Below are 19,100 nucleotides of genomic sequence, written 5' to 3'. Positions count from 1 at the left end.
TTCTTTTTGAATACTCTCTGCAAGTTAAATCAAAAGTTTAAAAATATGAAATTTATGTTATGCATTTAAAATTAAAATGTAGGCAGATAAAATAGATACCTGAAAATAAACATAGTAATTTATATATCCAGCAAATACAGAACATGGAATATGATTTAAATTAAAGTGGGCTCCACTTCAAAAAGTGTTCAAGAAGCAGTGAAATAAATCGTGTTGGTGAATATAAAAATCAATTGAAATAGTAACTGTGAATAGCAAAAGGGCGCAAAAATTTATTGAATGGCTTCTCTCAAGAACCCTTGCTCGCAGTTAAACCAGCATTTTTACACATTAAGTGGCATCAAGAGCCAGCTCTTTAAGATCCCATCAAAAGGACCTTCCCCTCTGGGAACGGAGGGTTATCCCTCCCCATCGCCCACATGGCCAATATGATTTTTATGCTAATTTTGCGGTCACGCGCTTCGACACCAAAGCCAAAACCCAAACGCAATCGAGGAACCAAACCAAAGCAAATTGCCAAAGACATAGTGAAGTGGAATGGGAATGGATATAGGGATAGGGATAGGGATAAGAAAAAGGACCAGATTCAGGGTAAGGGGAATAAAAATGGTAATCATATTTACGCTGGCCCCGCCTTTGAATGATTTTCCATTTGTTTTACTTAAACAAATTGAAAATTATACCCACAAAGCCCAGAAACGAATGAAAATTTTACACAATCTTTTGTTGTAATTTAACAACAATTTTACAAGCTCGAAAAAAAAACGCAGTGAAATGGGTGAGCGAGTGGAACGGGAATTTCCAAATCAGTGAACACAATTTTCTGGCTTCCTTGACGCAGCTTAAGGACTGGGCAAACGAACCCGAAAAGTTCGCTGGATCATTTGGGACGCCTTCTGGTGAAAACATTTATCGGGGACTCTGGTCTGAGTGATATAACCAATTTGAAACAAATTAAATTAAATATTTCCATGGCTGTAATTCAATGATTTTGTATACTTGTATAAACAGGTCCTATTGCGAACGGGAGTACCGGGATTGTCGCCTGCAGACCTGCTATGTTCAGTCGCCCGCGTATCCTGGCCTGTATCCCCGGGCCCTCAACTGTCGCTATAAGCTGCACACCCGCCAGCCGTACATTAAATTGTATCTGCAGAACGAACAGTTTGCAGTGGACGGTCAAAGGTGAGTTGGTAATGGATTAGCCACAACAAAGAATGCATAATAATTTGATTAATGAGTGTACGTTTATGTTCATTTGTAACCAAAGCAAAAACTATTACAATCGTATTAGCATTAGATAGCAAATTGAAACACAAAATAATCTGCGTGGCAAAAATATAATTTAAATGGTCTTTGTTTTTTGACTTTCCATCAAAGCTAAAAAGGCTTGTTTTATTTATGCAAATTTAGTTCACCTCCATTTATCCTCGCTCGGTTTTGGTCTCTTTTTTCAGCGAAATTAGTGCTAAATGCAACACCCTGTAATTTGTCATTTTGGCACGGCGATTGCACAATCCACAGAATTCGACGACATTGGGGCCAAAAACATGGTTGTTGCACCGGTCGTGTTGTTGTAATGCATTTGGCATGCTGACAATGACAATTTGACAGAGCGTTCGTCGCAAAAATTGGCACCAATTTGCTGGAAAACGTTGGCGACATGTCCTCATGGCTTGCAACCCAGCGCATCTGTATGCGTCACTTTCTGCATCCACAGAATCCGTATCTGTATCTGTATCTGTGACTGTGTTTGTGTCTGGCAAAATTGGCTAAAGGATTACGTTTTGAGTGAGGTTGCCCTCGATTGTGGAGAAAAATGGGGCGGGGAGTGGAGTGGAATGCCTGCAGTCATGGCTGTCTTGTGTTATTAATGCCAAAATGATGAAATTGTCTGAGGAGAAAAGCGATTGCACCCACCTTAGGGTTCACCTTTCCTTTTAGCTTCTTAGATGTGCAGATCTTTGGGATATTTATTTTATTTGTGACTTTTGAGGAGCAAGAATCTTGAATTTCAGGAAGTTATAACTAGAATAGTAAGATATTATATTTGTTTTCTAAATAGAGGTTAGGTTTTATGAAAAACCTTACCCTTTTATTATGATTTTCGAATTTCTCTGTTAAAGAAACTTTAAACTTCAAACGCATTTCGCCGACCTACACATTCTCCCTTGGCCATTTAGGCCAACTCATTTGCTGACGCACCTGCAAATGGCAACCTTTTTGGGCTTAAATCAGAACTTTAATATTTTATTACCGACCGACCCTCGACCAAGAAGGCAATAATCCCCTGGACGGACCCCACCTCTGCTCAGTCGCGACAAATACAATTTACATTTGCTTAACCGAAATGACCTTTCACAAAATATTTGCTTTCTCATGAACTTGGAGCAGTGGGGGTGGGTCAAAGTCCTCGGCCGTTTGGGGACTTTATGGTTGGGTGGGAAAAACCTTCAGCTTTTAACACTTTGCACATTCCCGGCACAAATGGCCGGCAGAAGTGGCCGAGTATCTTTAAGCTTGTTTGATGTGCAAATTCTGGAGTCAGCATATTTCCCCAGGACCATCCACTGGCCATCTATAGATAGTACTCCACTCCGACTCAGATTCCCCGGCCCAGCAGCACGTGCACATCGGGCAACAGCAAGCTGGAATTAGATAAGCAACATTCAATTTATTTTTATAGATTCAATTTGAATATTTACCTTTTGAGAAGTCCAATGGCAAAAGACGACAGACGCATGTCAAAGTTGCCAACTTTGAGTTGGGTTCCGTTGCGCCACTGGCTGAAGAGAAGGGGTGAAAGTGGGGATACTCGAGCTTCAATCCCCCCAAAGTGTGTATTAATTTGCAAGTCTAAGTTACTTTCGGGGTCTGCAGAAAAGGATTAGACAAACAGCCTTTGCCAGGGAGCTAATCATGGTGGACAGCAGGGTCTGTAAATGATTTTCCTGAGAAGAGGAAGGAAGTTACTTAAATACTGTTTACTTGGGCATCGGAAAGGGATTTTAAAAAAATATAGATCAAAATGCAATTTAAATAGGACAAAGTAAAGCCAGAAAGTATCGAGTCAATATCAATAATCAAATATTTAAGCTTCTCTCAGCATTTTTCCCACCATATCTAAACAATCAGTATAATCCGCCCAGGCCTTGTATAAATCCGCCATAAATCCAGTTCATAAAACCCGACCTGTTCGACAGACCCAGTTATACAGCTCCTAAATTGAGGCCGAGTCAGCAGAAAGTTCCTCCCGTGCTGCCGCTATTTTATTTTATAAATCACTTCAGTTTATTGCACAGCTCCTTTGGCTGTCAAAAAATACAACCCACAACAACACTCCTAATTTCTGTGCGATATACCAAAAATATTTCTGCCTTCGCAGCAGAAAAATTCAGTTCGCAAAACTTCGACGGCCGGATGCCAAACAAATGCAAAAGTCATCGAGTAAAAAAGTTTTTTAATATGCCAAAATTATTACCAGTCAGTAGATGTTTTTTCGCTCCTTTCTTTCCTCCGTTTTGATATGTGGTGTGCTGGGTTCTCAGAGGGGAAAAAGGAAAAGTTTTTCCCCCAGACTAAACAGTCATTTTCCCCCTGTCCCCCTGCTTTGTAATCAACTTTCGGGCCAACAACGCATTTATTATCAATAAGTTGGACTAGCTCTTCGCAGACTCGGAGAAAAACTTGCTGACAAAGTGATTAAATTGACTGAAACGAACCGACTAGCTAATAGAAATCTATCTATCTGCTGGATAGATGGATATAGATACAAAAAAGTTGGTCAAAAGTTTCTTCCCCAAACTTTCCGGCGATTGGTCAAAAAAGCGAAGAGAGTGCAGAGAAAGCAGAAAGGCTCAATGGAACTGTCAATTAAATTGCTATTTTTGTTACACTGGCCTTTGGCTCCGACTCAGCGACTGGTTCTCTATTTGATTAAAGTTCAGTTGGTAATTGCCAAAGTTAGCTTTCAATTAGAAAGTTCGCACACACAGGTGAGAGGCATTTCATTTGCCTTTTGAACTGCCCACCAATGCCAATCAGTCTGCTCCGCCGGGGAGCTAAAATTCAGAATCCCCGTCATCAATGGCCGGGCACAAAGGTCACTTTGTCTGCCCCCAGTCCTTCGACCAGCAGTCAGGGTTATGTGCCATTCGCCAGACGGCCGGCAAAAAATTAAAAGCATCCTCGACCGTCTGACGCAAGAAATTAGAAAAGGCTTAAAAACAGACGCTTTGGATTTTCCGCCGCCTTTTTTCCTGCCTTTTCCATGAGAACTTTCTTTTTTCCCCCATTTCCCGGTTTCCTCGGGCTGGCAAAGTGCAAATGAATGTCATGACCATGGGCGCCGAGCACTTAAGTTATGAAGCTCACAAATCATTTATTCAAGTCCATTTTAAAAGCATTTGACTGACAAGCCAACTGATCCCTCTCAATGATTACTTTTTGTTGAAGTTTGATAGAGATTTTACAACGACAAGTCTCAGATAAAAGTTTTAAAAATTGTATAAATTACAAACGCAGTTACACCTTTTTTTGTTTAAGTACCCAAACACTGCATACTTTCAATAATTTGTTAAGGCAATAAAAAATCCCAGATTAAATCAAACATTTGTTGAGTTTGGATTAAAGGAATAAATCCACCCATTAAACCCCCGTGTGTTAATATAAAAATCAGTTAAAGCCAAAGGTTTTCCCAGCTACATCTCAACCACGCCCCTGTTTCACCAACATTTTTTCACGGATTTCCGCCGGCACTAAAAGCATCAGCACTCAGTCAGTTATTCAATTGCCAGCCTTACTCTTTATTCCGTTTTTTGCCTTTTATTTTCTTCGTTATTTGTGGAACGTGAGTTTTTTAATTGTTCAGTTTTTCACAATTTTTTATTGAATCGTCGGCGCTGGATAAATTAAATCTACCCCTTCGCCACTTTCATAAATGTAACAAAGAAGTGGGTAATCAAAGAGCGACTGTTTCTGCTTATTGCAGATGTGAGAACGTGATGACCTGTCCCATCAGACCCATTGGATCTGGCAATGAGCACTGTCCCTTCGACTGGCTGGCCGTCTACGATGGGCGGGACGAGCACTCCCCGTTGATAGGAAAGTTCTGCGGCCTGGGCAAGTTTCCGTTCAGCATCATTGGTGAGTACCGCAGATGGCGGGTGACCCTTCGAGTGATCTAAACAATTTGCATATCCGCAGGCACCTCGCAGTACATGTATGTGGAGTTTGTGACGTCGCCGGCGGGTCCGCTGCTCAACACGGGCTTCCATTTCAACGTTGGCAACTGGCCAGGCCATGTGGAGACCGCCGGGATCAAGCACGGGGTCTGCGACTGGCTCCTCAGCTCCGACTCCCTCAAGGACAGCAGCGCCAGCGAGGGCATCTTCCTCAGCATCGCCCACTGGTATCCGCCGAACACCTCCTGCAGCTACCACATCAAAGGACATGTCGGCGAGATTGTGCGCCTCTACTTCCCCAGGTAGGCATTAAGAATTCCATGCATTTCATTGGGCATCTTTTACGAATGTGTGCCATACTATCCGGTCTAGCCCATTCCGTCATTCTATAACTAGATGTGTATAATTTCGGAGCTAGACGTTCCAAAACTTCAAACTAAGGTAGTATTAATATTATTTTATTAAGGGTTTTCAACCCATTTTCAACTATATGTTTGATCCTTTATTTCAGTAGCCTCTTCGTTATTTTTCTAAACATATTTGGAATATTTATCCACATGAAATTCCATTAAAATTAATATTTAATTCCAACTTCTTATAAAGAATCTGTTTTTCAGTGAAACACTCGACCTTATGTGCACATCCTTACGGGCCAGAAGAAACCACTCTCTTTAAAAATCTTTGACTCATTAGAAAATATACCTTAAAAGCTTAAATTTTCGGTATAAACATGTTTTTGGAAACTAAACAATTTAACTATTTGTGGCCAAGGCTTCGATTTCAAGTCCCTAGATGGTGGTGAAAGCTAACTTTCAGGAAAAGTTACACTTTTAATCAAAAATCAAATAAGTTTCAAGATTCTTTTAAATTATCATGTCTGCAAAAACATTTGCAAACTCGTACCTCGGGTCTCAAGATCGGGGTCACCACTTGCCACTTTGCAATTGCAAGTTTTTCCATTAAAATTTCCATTTTTGAACCAGTTATCCCGACAAGGACTATCCCAGTTGATCCCCCTTCGCAGTCCGAAATCCTTTGGCCGGCCGTTCGCTGGAAGTGCAAAGTTTTGCGGCTGTGTGGGCGGTTGGCACTTGCTCCATCGGATTCCTTCCTATACCATCTCTTTCTGGGACAATCCTCGGGCCTTCCTCATTGCGTTCTATGCTGTAAGCGTATTTTAATGAAATTTCCCGCAAAGATTTATGTGACATTTTAATTTAACGTGTCGAGTTGGAGTTGTTCTTTGTGTTCTTACCCGTACATAAATCCAAATATATATGTATTTTTACTTTGTCGCCGTTGTCGGCGTTGTTTGTGTCTGGAATGCTGCTGCTGGGAAGTGTCTGAACTTTTGGCCAAGTGTCGCATTGATTGTGCATTTCATTTTGAGTATTTTCCACTGCATTTCCCGCCACCATGCGCTGCGAAATATTTTATTGTGCTGCGGTTTTTGGCTTTGCATGCCGCACTGAGTGGTAAAGGCTGTGGCGAAGTTTCCAGCTCCCTGACACTTTGAGGGCACATCAATGGTGGCGAGGAAACAGGAGGAATACTAAAGTTTTTAAGCTGATAATGTAAAATGAGGGGTCATATTGAAATCATCGTTCACGGATTTAAGTTTATAAGGAGCTGAAGTTTGACTTGTTATGTCCTCTGTCTTGAAGATGTCTATCTTGGGTTTTAAACAAGAGAAATAGAAAAAATTATACAAGAAGGAGTGCTAAAAACATTATTATTAAGGAGAATAATATAACATTTGATACCTCCGAAGATTTCTGCCTAGTATCCTATTTAAGTACTCATAAAAGTCTACACTTCACAAGATTAAAATAATAAATAAAAACATTTTAAAACATCAGATCATTCAAGATCTCCAAAGAATTTAGTCCAATATGCCATGAATTCATTTAAATTAGCTTTAGTTTTTCCTTTGTATAGTGGGATAATGTCTCCTCCGAATCCTTCTCGTCCGTAATCTCGAGTCCTACCATTTACACAAGTTCGCTTCGAGTAATCCAGCTGCAATCGCAATGATTCTGGAGCACCTCCTCCGCCTGAAGAAGCCAAACAACCGCTTGATGTTGCAGCCCTGTAATTTATGCAGAAATTGTTACCGAACATTGCCAAGTTTTTGCTGGAAACGGCTAAAGAAAACTATGTGTACAGGGCAAACATCACAACAGCACATGGGGAAGATGGCAGGATCGGGCGGAGGCAGGGGGTGTTTTAAAATATCAAGCAAGTTTTTGCCAAAAGATAAATATTTATGACCACCTACAGAGCAAAAGAGGAGTTCCAAGGGAGCCTCCAGTAACCATCGTAAATCCATTGTGCTGCTGGATAACAGGGCAGTGGGCAGAGTGGGTGGAAAATGGGGCTGGGGATTGGGGGTTGGTATTGGGGGTTGGGTTCTGGGGTGCTGGAAAAGTTGTGCGCACGTTTACACCGATTGCCATTAAGAGTTCAGAAGTGGGCAACATGATTGCGTGATTACAGTGCACAAAATGCAACCGAATAGGGTAAGCAATCGAAAGAGAGAGCTGTATTCTGTGCGAAAGAGATGGCCAGGGCTACGTGGATTTGCCATTTTTTCCGTTTTGTTTTCCCTTTTTGGCCAAAAGTTCAAAGTAGACGAAAAATGCAATGGGAAACTGCGTTCGGCACACACCCACAACATTTTTCCTGCTTTTCTGGCCAAGTTTTTTTCCTTGTGGTTGTTTTTATTGCCAATGTTGTTGTGGTTGTTTTGGGTTGTTGCTGCAGTTTGTTGTTTCTGCCAACTTCACTCAAGTTGCAGCCGACAACGCCAAGGCAAAGCAACAACTACTGAGGCAATAAGAACGAGGGGCCACTATGGAGATCGAAGCTTACAATACCCTGCCAAATAGGTGCATAATATGACACCTTTTACTTAGAGAGGTAACTTTTACTTATATTATGGGATCTTTGGAAGAGGTGTCAATATAAATGTCTATAAAATAAGAGCTAACTGAAAGAAACATTTAATGTAGTCCCTTTTTAGCTCGTTCATTAGTCTGTATTATTCACGGAATCTCAATCTTCTCTTAGTCGGATCTAGTAAACATTTTTTATAATTAAAAAAATATAATATGTTTAAAATTAATATTATTAAAAATAATATATTTTTAAAATATTGAATACTTGCTTGGGCTTATCCAAGTGTTTTTGAATTATCTATCCTAACGTGACCTATCACTAATAGAAATATACTTTATAGTGTAAGTCACATCTCCTTTCCTATCGAGGCAAATTATCATATCCCCTGCAAGGGTATTGCCCACAAAGGCAGGCCATTAGGAAGGTTTTCTCGCAGTCCTCTTCGCAACTGTCAGTTTACATTTACCTCGTACACCTACCTACCCAGTTTCCCCGCCCACATAAGCCCCTGAAAGTGCGCCACCCACCTAAGTGTGTAGGAGCTGTTGTCCTGCTGCCTGTCGCAGGAGTCCCGAGTCCCGAGTCCCGATTCCCGGGTCCCAAGTTCCGAGTCTAGACGCTGTCGACATTGTTTCCAACAAAGTTGCTCATTTAAGTAACATGTCATGGCTTTGCTTTCGGCTGCTCGCCTGCCTTCCTCGTTTTTTGTTTGCTCGGTCTTTGTCTTCCACCTATCTACTGCGATTTTTCCAAGTGAGCTGACCAGATGTTGAACTACTCCTTGAGTATATTGCACTTAAGTTTGCTCCTTAGTAGTGCGGGGACGGGGATGGATAAGCAATCCATTTGCTTGTGCAGAGCACACACTTTTCCCAATAATGTTGCGAATGTTCTCCCGGGGGAGTTGCCTTGTACTAGTTTTACTAGCTACTAACAACTCATCAGCGTCTGGTTTAGTGCGCCATTATCCGATAGATTGTGTTACTATTGTGCATTAATGTCCACTATCATTTGCCAGTTCCTATTACATTGCGTTGTCGTTTTGCGACTGGAAGAAACAAGGATGCAACCATTATTTGCTGAGATACATTTTTGATGACCTCTTCAAGTTTAAATTATTACTATTACCCAGTGGATTCCACTTGTTATTACATCTTTATTTACCGGATTCAAGTTCTTCTGATCCTTGTATCTTTTATTACACTCAAATGACTAATAAAATCCCTGGCTCCCCCGTAGTCACCCTTGGGCAATCTTGCAAATATCCAAAAATAAAATCAATTGTAGCTATCTGGTACGTTTTTTACCCCACTATCGCAGGGCCATTGGATCCCTAAAAAACGTAGCAAAAATCCGCTTGAAATGCACAAGACATGTCGCATACTTGGGCTATTTATAAGCCTTATGGCCACATAAACTGACGCTCTGGGCTTTGGCCACGGCACCAATCGACTCCCATATGCACATAACCAGGCTAACCAGTTGACAACAGACCCCGCGACCCCTGCCCCATCACCACCCCCAAAATAAACCCGCCCACTGAGTCAGCATAACGGGAAACTCGGACTGGGAGTTCGGAGCTCGGGGTTACACTGAGGGAAAGTCACACCAAAGTTCTAGAACCCATGTGAGAAATATATACTATAGGAAATTTTGACAATATAGGGATAAAAATTCACCATTTCATGTTTATAGACTATCTTAAAAACGCATTTTCAAGAAAGTTGAGATAGTTTTTAAATATAATATAATATATATAATATAAAGTCGGACAAATATAGTTGTATTGTATGTACAAAATAGGAATTAAAATTCACCATTTCATGTTAATAGACTATCTTAAAAACGCATTTTCAGGAAATTGAAGATAGTTTTTAAATATAATAATATATATAATATAAAGTCGGTAGAATATACTTGTAGTTTATAGTTGGGGATTAGTCGCAAAGCATTTCCTAACAGATCTTAAACTCATAATTCTTGGCAATTGAGGACCCAATGTTGCTCATATATTAATTAAGAAGAAGGTGATGAAAACAAAGATCTTGCGTTCGATTTCCGGTCATTTCGATAAGATACGACGTACTGATTCGAAAGATAAAGATCGTTTTAATAGGTTAATAATACTATCTAAAGTTGTGGACTTAGTCACATTTTTAAAAATTTACCAGCTGGAAACTCTTTCCAAATTTAGGACACAATATTCTTAACATCACTTTTTCACAGTGTAAAAACTGGAATTGGGCTAGGCTGCAAACGGATTACGAGGACATGCCGCAGGGTGTCGGGGCTTACTTTTCGACGACGCGTACGTGAATAACGGTATGGGCACGTCGAAAAGCGCCGAGAAGGAGCCGGGGGATATGGGGATATAGTTGGGTAAAAAAATAGTAACTCTGCTCCATTATGAATAGTGGGGGCGAGACTCACGGGCATAAAAAACAAGAGGGAAACCAAATGAAATTTGTGCCACACTGCTGCCTGCCGGCGACGTAGATTAGGGGGCGTGGCTGTCGCCCCCGCCCGCGTTCGCCAATCCCCCTTCAAACTGCTGATGATGGTGATTTTTCTCCGAGCCCCACCCCCTCCCCGAAACCCTTGGTCCTGCTTTTTTAGCCAACTTTGTGTGAGTTAATAAAATGTTGTATTATGTCATATTTTTGGATAGAGCCAAATGTAATTGCATAGAATGTATTCACCGCACTCTGAATGGTAGTTATATAAAAGGATATTCGCAAAACCTACACAGGGGTCGAGTTATATAACCATTTGTGGATTTTGCGGGATAAGTAACCGAGAACGATGGATGGAATTTTTAGGGGCTTTGCAGTTGTGTGTACTCGGCTTTTGTAGTATGCGAAAAAATGTGTTTTAAAAGTTACGAAACCATTGTATATGGTTTGTTGAACTATATTTTAACAATATGTCTTCAATTATAATCCTCTGAACTCCTTTAAAATCTATAGAACTTGATGCTAGTCATTTTTTTAGCACTGTGATGTTATCGAACCTTAAATAAATAATGTAGGTTGATCTTTTCATTTCCGCTGACCTAACTTGAATTTCCCGCCCCTAAAAAGACTGCAGTCACATCAACTAGCAACGTAATGCAGGAAAACTGCAGAAAATTGGCCTTCCACATCAACTCCCTTCAAATATCCTTGGCGCTCTACCATCGTTTTTGCCAGCCTGCCACAAATAGTTTTGGAATGCAATTTGATGGAGGCAGAAATGCAACTCACATCGCGACCCCAAAACCCGAACGACGCTACGTGTGTGCGATAGAGATGGTTCCAGTGGGCGAAAGAGAGACAGTACTACTTTACCTGTTGGCAGGTGGAATTTATATTAAATTGTAGGACGTAGGGACACGGCCAGAATTGCGGCCTGGCAAAGAGCCAGTACTCGAGTGAGGTGTTTACCAGACGCGACTTATGATTATGGCAGGCACTGTACCACAAAAAGATGTATCAGTGAACTGCAACCGATTTTCTTCACAAATTAAGCGTGGTTTTACTTGGTCATATATCATATTTGATTCAAATCTTTGATTATGAATCCACTTCTAGTATATTATGATAATATTGTTTCAGATTTAAAAAGTTCTATAATTTAAAAAGTAGTATTAGGCTTAGAATTCTACTAATTAAAATCTATTAACTTCTGAGTTTACCTTTCGATTATTTTCAGTTTTCGCATCAATCGCATCGAATCACCAATTCTGAAGTACGAAGGTGACTGCGGTGAATCCTTGACCATCTACGATTCGGATCATGCCGATCCTGCGAGGATCATCAAGACCTTCTGCGACACCTTCTCCCGGCCAATGGAGAAGGTGGACTTCGTGAGCACCAGTCCCTCGCTGTACGTTCAATTCGACTCGAAGACAGGCAGCTATAGCGGCAGCTCACTGTACTACTGGGCGCACTACGATTTCTTCAACAACACCCGCTTTGGGGATCCTGTGCCGAACACCCTTTGCGATGAGGTGATGTACGCCTGGAAACATCCAGGTGGTCGTCTTAGATCCCCTCTGAATTCACTGATTTTCAAGCGAACCGGGGGCAGTGATGTCCGCTGTCAATACAAGTTTGTCACGGATCGAAGGTTATATGCCAGGGCCATTATCGAAGTGAATGCGGTGTCCTTCAAGGAACTTCCCTATAACAGCAATGCTTGCACTCGCTGTCACGAGGAGCGTGTGGATAAGCTGGTGATTTGGGAGGAACGGGATAAGTACCAGAATAACCTGGCCTGCTTCTGCGATAATATTCCCAGGGCGGTAAGAGTTATATCTTCGGCGGATCAGATGAACCTGGAGATGATTGTGCAGGGCCAACATGCCATTACGTCCTATTTCAAGAATCCGAACCCCCTGTTCGAGGCAACCTATGAGTTTGCCCACGGTCCCTTGTGTGGACCCATTACCCTGGGACCCTCACCAGATGGTGAGCTTGTGTTCCCGTATAAGAAAGCCCTGGCCATGGTCTCGGGCCCCATGGCACCGCCGGAGCATCATTATCGCCGGGAGAAGTGCATCTGGGAACTGAAAGTGGCCGCCCAGCGGGATTTGTGGCTTAACTTGGAGAAGGCTCGCTTTGCGGATCGCAGCTGCGAAAGTGCCAAGATCGAAGTTTATTTGGCGGGACGTCTGGAACCGCGCTTTGTGGTTTGCCCGGAAAACATATCCCTGGCCAGGGATTTGCCCATACTGACCACAGCGGAATTGGGGGCCACGGGTGCCGATCAGGAACCCCTGCCCGTGCTTATCCAATATACGGGAGATGGTCAGCCGGGACGCAACATCTTCCGGCTGGTTTGGACGGAACTCTTCCACCTGCCCCGCAATCCCGATGGCAGTTTGGCCGCCTCACTCCTCCAGGATGGCGGATGTGATTTCCGATGTCCTGGCGACACTGAAGTCTGCATTCCGAAGCATTTGATCTGCAATGGAATAGCCAACTGTCCAAATGTGACGCACACTTCGACGTTGTCGCAACTCACCCGACATATCGAGTGGAATCTGGAGCAACTGGGACTACTCCATCACGCTGGCGAGTACCAGCAGTTGGTCCTTCACGATGAATCACCCGAGATCTGCCTGAGACGCGATCTCAGCGAACTGCCATATGGAAAGTTGGCTCTAATAACCCTGGGACTGTGTCTCATGTTCGCCCTGCTCTTTGCAATTTTAAGACGAATGTGCAGGAGTTCGGCCAAGCAGCAAGGAAGACACCATCTGGAAGAGGAATATTAAGAAATGATTTAAGAGTGGTTTGTTTTAAACATTTTATACTTAAAGAACGAGAATTTTAACCCTTTTATATATTATTTACCCAATATTGTTAGCTATGTCTAAAATTTCCCTTATTACTTTGGACGTTTACTACAAGTTTAAGTAAATAAAACTGGAAACTTTATAATTCATTTTGGTTAATTAGTAATTTTAAGAAACCAACCAAATGTTGTATTAGTTTTTAAACATTTAAAAACTATCTTTGGGATTCCTGCAAGGGACTTTAATTTTTCCAACTGAATTACAAATTGAATAGGAACCCCTCATAACTATGTAAGTAGCTCTGCCCAGTCGAGTCTATAACTTTCGCTCTACGTGACATCTAATGAATATTAATTGAAAATAATTGTACGATAAAAACTATAAAGCCCTCAAACATATAAATGTTTAAAAAACACACTCACACAAAAGAAAGAACTTAAACTGCCCTGAATAAATTAATTAAAACATGAAAAATTGTCACGTGATAATTGTTGAAATAAAAAACGGAATACTTTAAAAGGCATAAAGAAACTAGATTTTAATTAAGGTAGACAGGTAAAATGACAAAACCAAAATGAAGCCAAAACGAAAACAAGCGTTTAATTCAAAGTCATAAGAATAATTAAAATAAACAATTGTTGGTGGTTTTTATTAGTTATTATATCGGTAAACTACAATACGAATACATTGTACTATTGTTGGCAAATTGTCAAGCAAAACCAGGCGTATATACATACATATATACATGCATATGTATATAATGTACGATATACAATATATAGGGTATATTTTTTGCACATAGATTTACCTAGTCCATAATTGAATAAAGAACTTCCCCCGTGAATTCCACAAATTGTGGCAGGAATTTTAGAAAGGAGATACCAGAATCGATAACCCCCAAAGAAATTGTAAATTGAAACCTAACAAGGGTTCTAGAATTTAAGTCTATAAAGTAATGGATTCGGAAGAATTATGGGTTACAAGAAAAGATCCCTGTTCCACTTACTCCCCCGCAAAAATTGTTGACAGTAAACTCCTCACTGAAACTGAAAAACTTCTTAAAAATAGATTCTGCACCTCAAAGGTACAGTTGACCCCCACAATAAGTATGTAAAAACCCCAAAGAAAGATTTAAACAGGAAGGCCCCAGAAAAGAATGGAAGTTAATACCAACAAAGAAATGAAAAAAAAGGAAATTAGGACACATATTTTAGTGTACGTCAGAATTAAATGTATAAATAAAAGTACGAAAATAAATAAATGAGAAATTGAAAAACCGTTGAGTACGATTGATGGGTTTCTCGCTTATGGAGCAAGTTGGCAGCCCCGAAGCGCGACAAAATGCAGCTCTGCGTTGAGGGGTTCGCTGCAGAAAGAAAGGAGAAAGCAGCAAATGGGGAGCAAATGTCATCGAAAGGGAAAGACGAAGAGGCCTGTGGGAACGCGAGGGAAAACCACCTCATCGCCGCTTTAAATGTCAGCTGACCCAAACGCAAAAGGTCCGGGGACCTCTCAACTCCTGTCAAACAAATCGTCGTGTCGAGCTGAACAGAACGTCTGGAATAGGGCAACGCGAGTGAAATTGTGTAAATCTCTAGACCCAAAAACCAGTTGAAAGTTCTTCTCTGCCTTTCTTCTTGCATCTTCGCTTGGTTAGAATACCGGACTTTCGATTTTTGACTTCGCCGTAGAATGGAAAGATTTGGAGTGCCGCGTGGTAAGCGTCCCCGGGTGCAGGTTTCCTTGGACGACAAGGAGCGAGCCATAGCCCGGATTCGTGGTGGTGAGACCAAGGCCGGTATTTCCCGAGAGCTGGGTGTCCCGGAGTCCACGGTTCGCGGTTGGGTGAAACGGGCTGAACAGCGAATGGCCCGCGAGGCAGTTGGCCAGCCAGGTGAGTGTGGAATGAGGGGCCTTTACACCATTGCCCTATGATACATATATCATCCCTAACGAACAGATACTGCCAACTTTCCCTCAATCCTGGCCATGACCTTGGCAAAACCGCAAGTCACCATCAGCACAAAATCATCGGCCTCGTCAGTCAATTCGAAATCGTCATCCTCATCGCCTCCGCTGGCCTTCCAGTCCCTGAAGCTGCCACAAAAGCGGAACATCAATGGTCATCCGGTGGCACGTCCACCCCAGGACTACCAGCCAAATTCGGCAGCTGCTCCCATTCACATCCCCGTGCCGATTCCCATGCCTTTCCCCATGCCACCAGTGGTTTCCTCCGACAGTCAGCAACAGATTAACGCCTGGTTGCATATCTTCAATGCCGGAATCCTGAACTTCACCCTGATTGCCAGCGCTGCAGTGCTCCAGGCTCGTTCTCGTGGCTTGGATCGCCTGCCGTTATGGCAAATTATCACGGATTTTGTTGACGAGGCCGGACGCAATGTATCGGCCAATGGGGGTCAGTATGTCGAGCCAGTGCCATCCGTTTTGGACGCAACGAGTCCCAGGCAACGACAGGTCCAGGTGCCAGTGCATCCGTATCGCGGAAATGTGAAGGCTCCACCGGTTCACATCACCGCCGAGGATGACGAGGATTGCTCTACGGATGCTGAGATGGAACACTGACCATTACAAGGATATTAGTTAGGAGATTAAAACATATCATTAAACATATTCATAAAGATTTTCAAGTGCCTTTTATGTTTAAAAAGGGTGACATGCTAAATGGGTCAGATATATTATTCATCTACGCAAATTGAATTATACTGACTTAAGAATAAAGAAAATCATATCAATGGATTTCATTGATTTGACAATATAATTGGTTTTATTTTTCGAATTTCAGAACATTTGGGCTGATGTAAGAAATAAAAGTTTGGTTTATCCTTTGCGCTAGCCTAAGCAGATTTTAAAAATATAAATTAAAGAGGGATGTTGTTAGGAATGTATTGATCTCCATACATTTTCAAATGTCTTTATATTCCTCTTTTTTTTGTTACACATTGTATAAAAGTTCATTTGAAAAATCATTTATCAATCAGATTAATGTCTGTGTCAAAAGAATCGGCTTTCTAAATCCCTCGAGCGGTTGCCAACTCCATAAAAAACACCCACTGCAGGCCGCAATACAGAACGATTGGCCACCCAAAAGTTTACCTCAATAGCCTCGATATATGCAAATAAAATGAAATGCCAGTCCCTGTCAATGGGATTATGTTGTTTAAAGCAAATAATTGCATTTTAATTAGCAGCGAAATAAGTGCGATAATTGGCCTCGAGCCGGAGAGTCTGGAATCGGAATCCCGGCCAGGAATCGTCGGATTCGGGTGGGCTGGTGGATTCGGGCGATGTGGGCGAACATCTGGGCCTGGATGTGGCAGCGTAGTGAATGAATCAGATGCGGCTGGCTTTATTAACCATATTATTATTTCATTTCGATGCGTGTCATGCAAATTTCTGCATTTCAGCCGCTTTGCCTTTGTTGCTGTCTGGTTCGCCTGCCTTTTGGCCGTGTCACGTAATTAAGCGGTTTTATTTGCGGCTTTGCCGCACATTAATTGGTCATGTTAAATGTAAAATTTCATTTTCGCAAAAAACGCGAAACGTTTCCATAAATGAAATATATTTAATTTTTTCCCAGTCCGGTTACCCATATTTCAGCATTTATGAAAATGATTTTGAAGTGGATTATAGATGAACTCGACTGTGAACTGTTAGTTGTGTTTTGTCACTTGGCTGTCTGGTTGTGCGGCTTGTATTGCTGTTTTGGATTTTTTTTTTAAATTTATTTTTGCATTTATCCTTGAGCGAACCAATTAGTGTATTGTGACAAAAGCAATTGCAAAAGTTGTCTGCGCACAGAATGGTTTTCAGTTAGACAGGGGTTTTTATATTTTTTGTTGGCCTTGATTGCTCTTTATTAAATGTTTTTAAGCCATTAGTCTGTATCTTTTAATTATCGTAACATACTGAACAATGAATATAAATATGCCTGCATTATTAAGTAGGCTATAAATGTAATTCCAAAGTGACATATTTAGCCCTTATAATATTTAGTTTAGGCACTGTCCGTATATTCAGGCGTAAGATAGGGTTACATTCCTTAAATTAGTAGATTGTGTGATAATAAGTATGTGGAATAATGTTGAAAATTGAACTGCTACTATTTATATAACTCTGTATTACCTCTCCCTAATTTTTTTGAACTTAAGTAAATGCTGTGCTTTTTCTTTTACTTATACCAAGAAAGATCTCCTAATCAGCTATAATTTAATTAAATGCATTTTCCATGTTCACTCTAATTGCACCCCAATCGTGCGGCTGGCAGGCATTTCCATTTACCTTTCACCCAGCTCCATTAACTTGGCCAACGTCTTGGCCCTGCCACCAAGTACCACCCACAAACACGACCGCAGCAAACGGGCCAAACTAAGCCAGTGGAAATGGCCAGGAAAAGGCCTTGCGATTATCCACACAGTTCATCGACGAGGGCGAGAGTGGCTTTAACATAAACTTTTTCCATTTACCTCCCTGGCCATAAAAAATATGGATAAGGGACTTTCGCCTTGGCCCCAAATGTTAGACGCGGAGATTTGGGCGCCCGTGCTTTTTCCGGATTTCTTTTGCGATTTTCCCAATCATTTTCGGCATTTTAATGCCAAGGCAAGGGCGGAAAAGCCTACAAGGCAGAGTCGAGACCGTGTGGCCTTTGGAAACGTGTATCAAAGTTGATTATCGTGGAATATTTTTCAGCCTGGATTGAGCCAGAGATTTGTGCCTGTGGCCTGGCCTGATTTGCGGCACACAAAAAATCCTAATCCCAGGGATTTGCGCCTAGGCACCTGCTGCTCTGCCTGGCCATAACTTCCAACTTCTAACTGGGATGATGAACTTGTTGAGAAAAGTTGGCCAGTTTTCGGGGCAGAAATGCAACTTTAATGGCCACGAAAACAATAAACGCTTAATGGAACATGGGACCGAGCAAAGATGTGGCGTTGGCAAGGTGCTAGGTATTGTGTGCTGGAACGGAAGCGGAAACGGAAATCATATGGCACCGAACACTAGAACACCCGCACACAGCTGCAGCTGCCATAAAGGTGCTTGGCTTTTATGTCCAGCGTGGGAAAGCGCGGAAAAGTGCGGGAAACGAGGGGAAAACTCTAGTGGAGCAGGGAACTTTCGACCCAAAATAAACGCATTAGGTTTTCCGAATTGGAATTGCGGTTGCAGCTGCCGTCAGAATCCGAATGCCCAACAAGTCATAAATCAAACACGTTTAATTAAACTTTACGCACCGGGGTTTCCCTCCCCGGAAAATTTTTCGTCCTGTTTGCTTTCCCCCCCTCTCCATTAAAACCCTCGAAAAGGAGAAGAAACTTTCCGACTGTGCACTAAGTAAAAATGCAATTAGAATTGCCAGACGAAAAGGACTCCGAATGGAAAGCAACGATCTGCGGAAATGGCCACGCCCCCACCGCCTCTGCCGCCCCTTGGACTTCTGGTCACGTGGCGGTACGTGCATAACCGTTACTTGCATTGGCGGAATTGTAAACTAGCCTCAAGTGCCCTTAAAGTTTAAGCACATTCGAAATTCGAAGGTGGTGCTATCACCTAAACGACTGCAATTGCAACCAGCTGCTGTTCGGTTTATTAAAACCTAAAAAAACCAACTAACTTTGGCAATTCTCTGAGTTACTACTCTAGATTTTTTATTTTTATTAAAGACCCTAATATAAGGTGTGTGTCCCAGTGGTTCCTGTGTACTTGAAAAAATTATTTATAGT

At 41.8% G+C, this 19,100-nt stretch overlaps 2 protein-coding genes across 4 annotated transcripts in view; both read left to right on the top strand.

The window, feature by feature from the left end:
- LOC119550682 overlaps nt 1–14,605 on the top strand; it is a 64,420-nt gene extending 49,815 nt beyond the window's left edge. For all 3 annotated transcript variants that reach the window (XM_037859544.1, XM_037859545.1, XM_037859546.1), the window contains exons 6-9: nt 1,012–1,185; nt 4,991–5,145; nt 5,206–5,485; nt 11,772–14,605. In XM_037859544.1, the coding sequence (XP_037715472.1) occupies nt 1,012–1,185; nt 4,991–5,145; nt 5,206–5,485; nt 11,772–13,338 (2,176 nt within the window). In that variant the 3' untranslated portion in view covers nt 13,339–14,605. The remainder of the gene's footprint in view (nt 1–1,011; nt 1,186–4,990; nt 5,146–5,205; nt 5,486–11,771) is intronic.
- A 240-nt stretch (nt 14,606–14,845) lies between these two features.
- On the top strand, nt 14,846–15,946 carry LOC119551119. The gene is made up of 2 exons (XM_037860303.1): nt 14,846–15,253; nt 15,320–15,946. The coding sequence occupies exons 1-2, from the start codon at nt 15,052–15,054 to the stop codon at nt 15,940–15,942; spliced, it is 825 nt and encodes a 274-aa protein (XP_037716231.1). The 5' UTR covers nt 14,846–15,051; the 3' UTR covers nt 15,943–15,946.
- Nucleotides 15,947–19,100: the final 3,154 nt, after the last annotated feature.

Source organism: Drosophila subpulchrella, chromosome 2R, assembly GCF_014743375.2.
Source record: "Drosophila subpulchrella strain 33 F10 #4 breed RU33 chromosome 2R, RU_Dsub_v1.1 Primary Assembly, whole genome shotgun sequence".
NCBI classification, from domain to species: Eukaryota; Metazoa; Arthropoda; class Insecta; order Diptera; family Drosophilidae; genus Drosophila; species Drosophila subpulchrella.
The sequence above is the reverse complement of the archived record's forward strand: the minus strand, read 5'-3'. Positions and strand labels throughout refer to the sequence as shown.

What these genes read in the sequence shown, in the direction of transcription:
- LOC119551119 (XM_037860303.1), top strand. Translation starts at nt 15,052, where the DNA reads ATGGAAAGATTTGGAGTGCCGCGTGGTAAGCGTCCCCGGGTGCAGGTT. An exon ending in CGAGGCAGTTGGCCAGCCAG is followed by an intron (nt 15,254 to 15,319) that starts GTGAGTGTGGAA and finishes CCTAACGAACAG; the next exon opens with ATACTGCCAACTTTCCCTCA.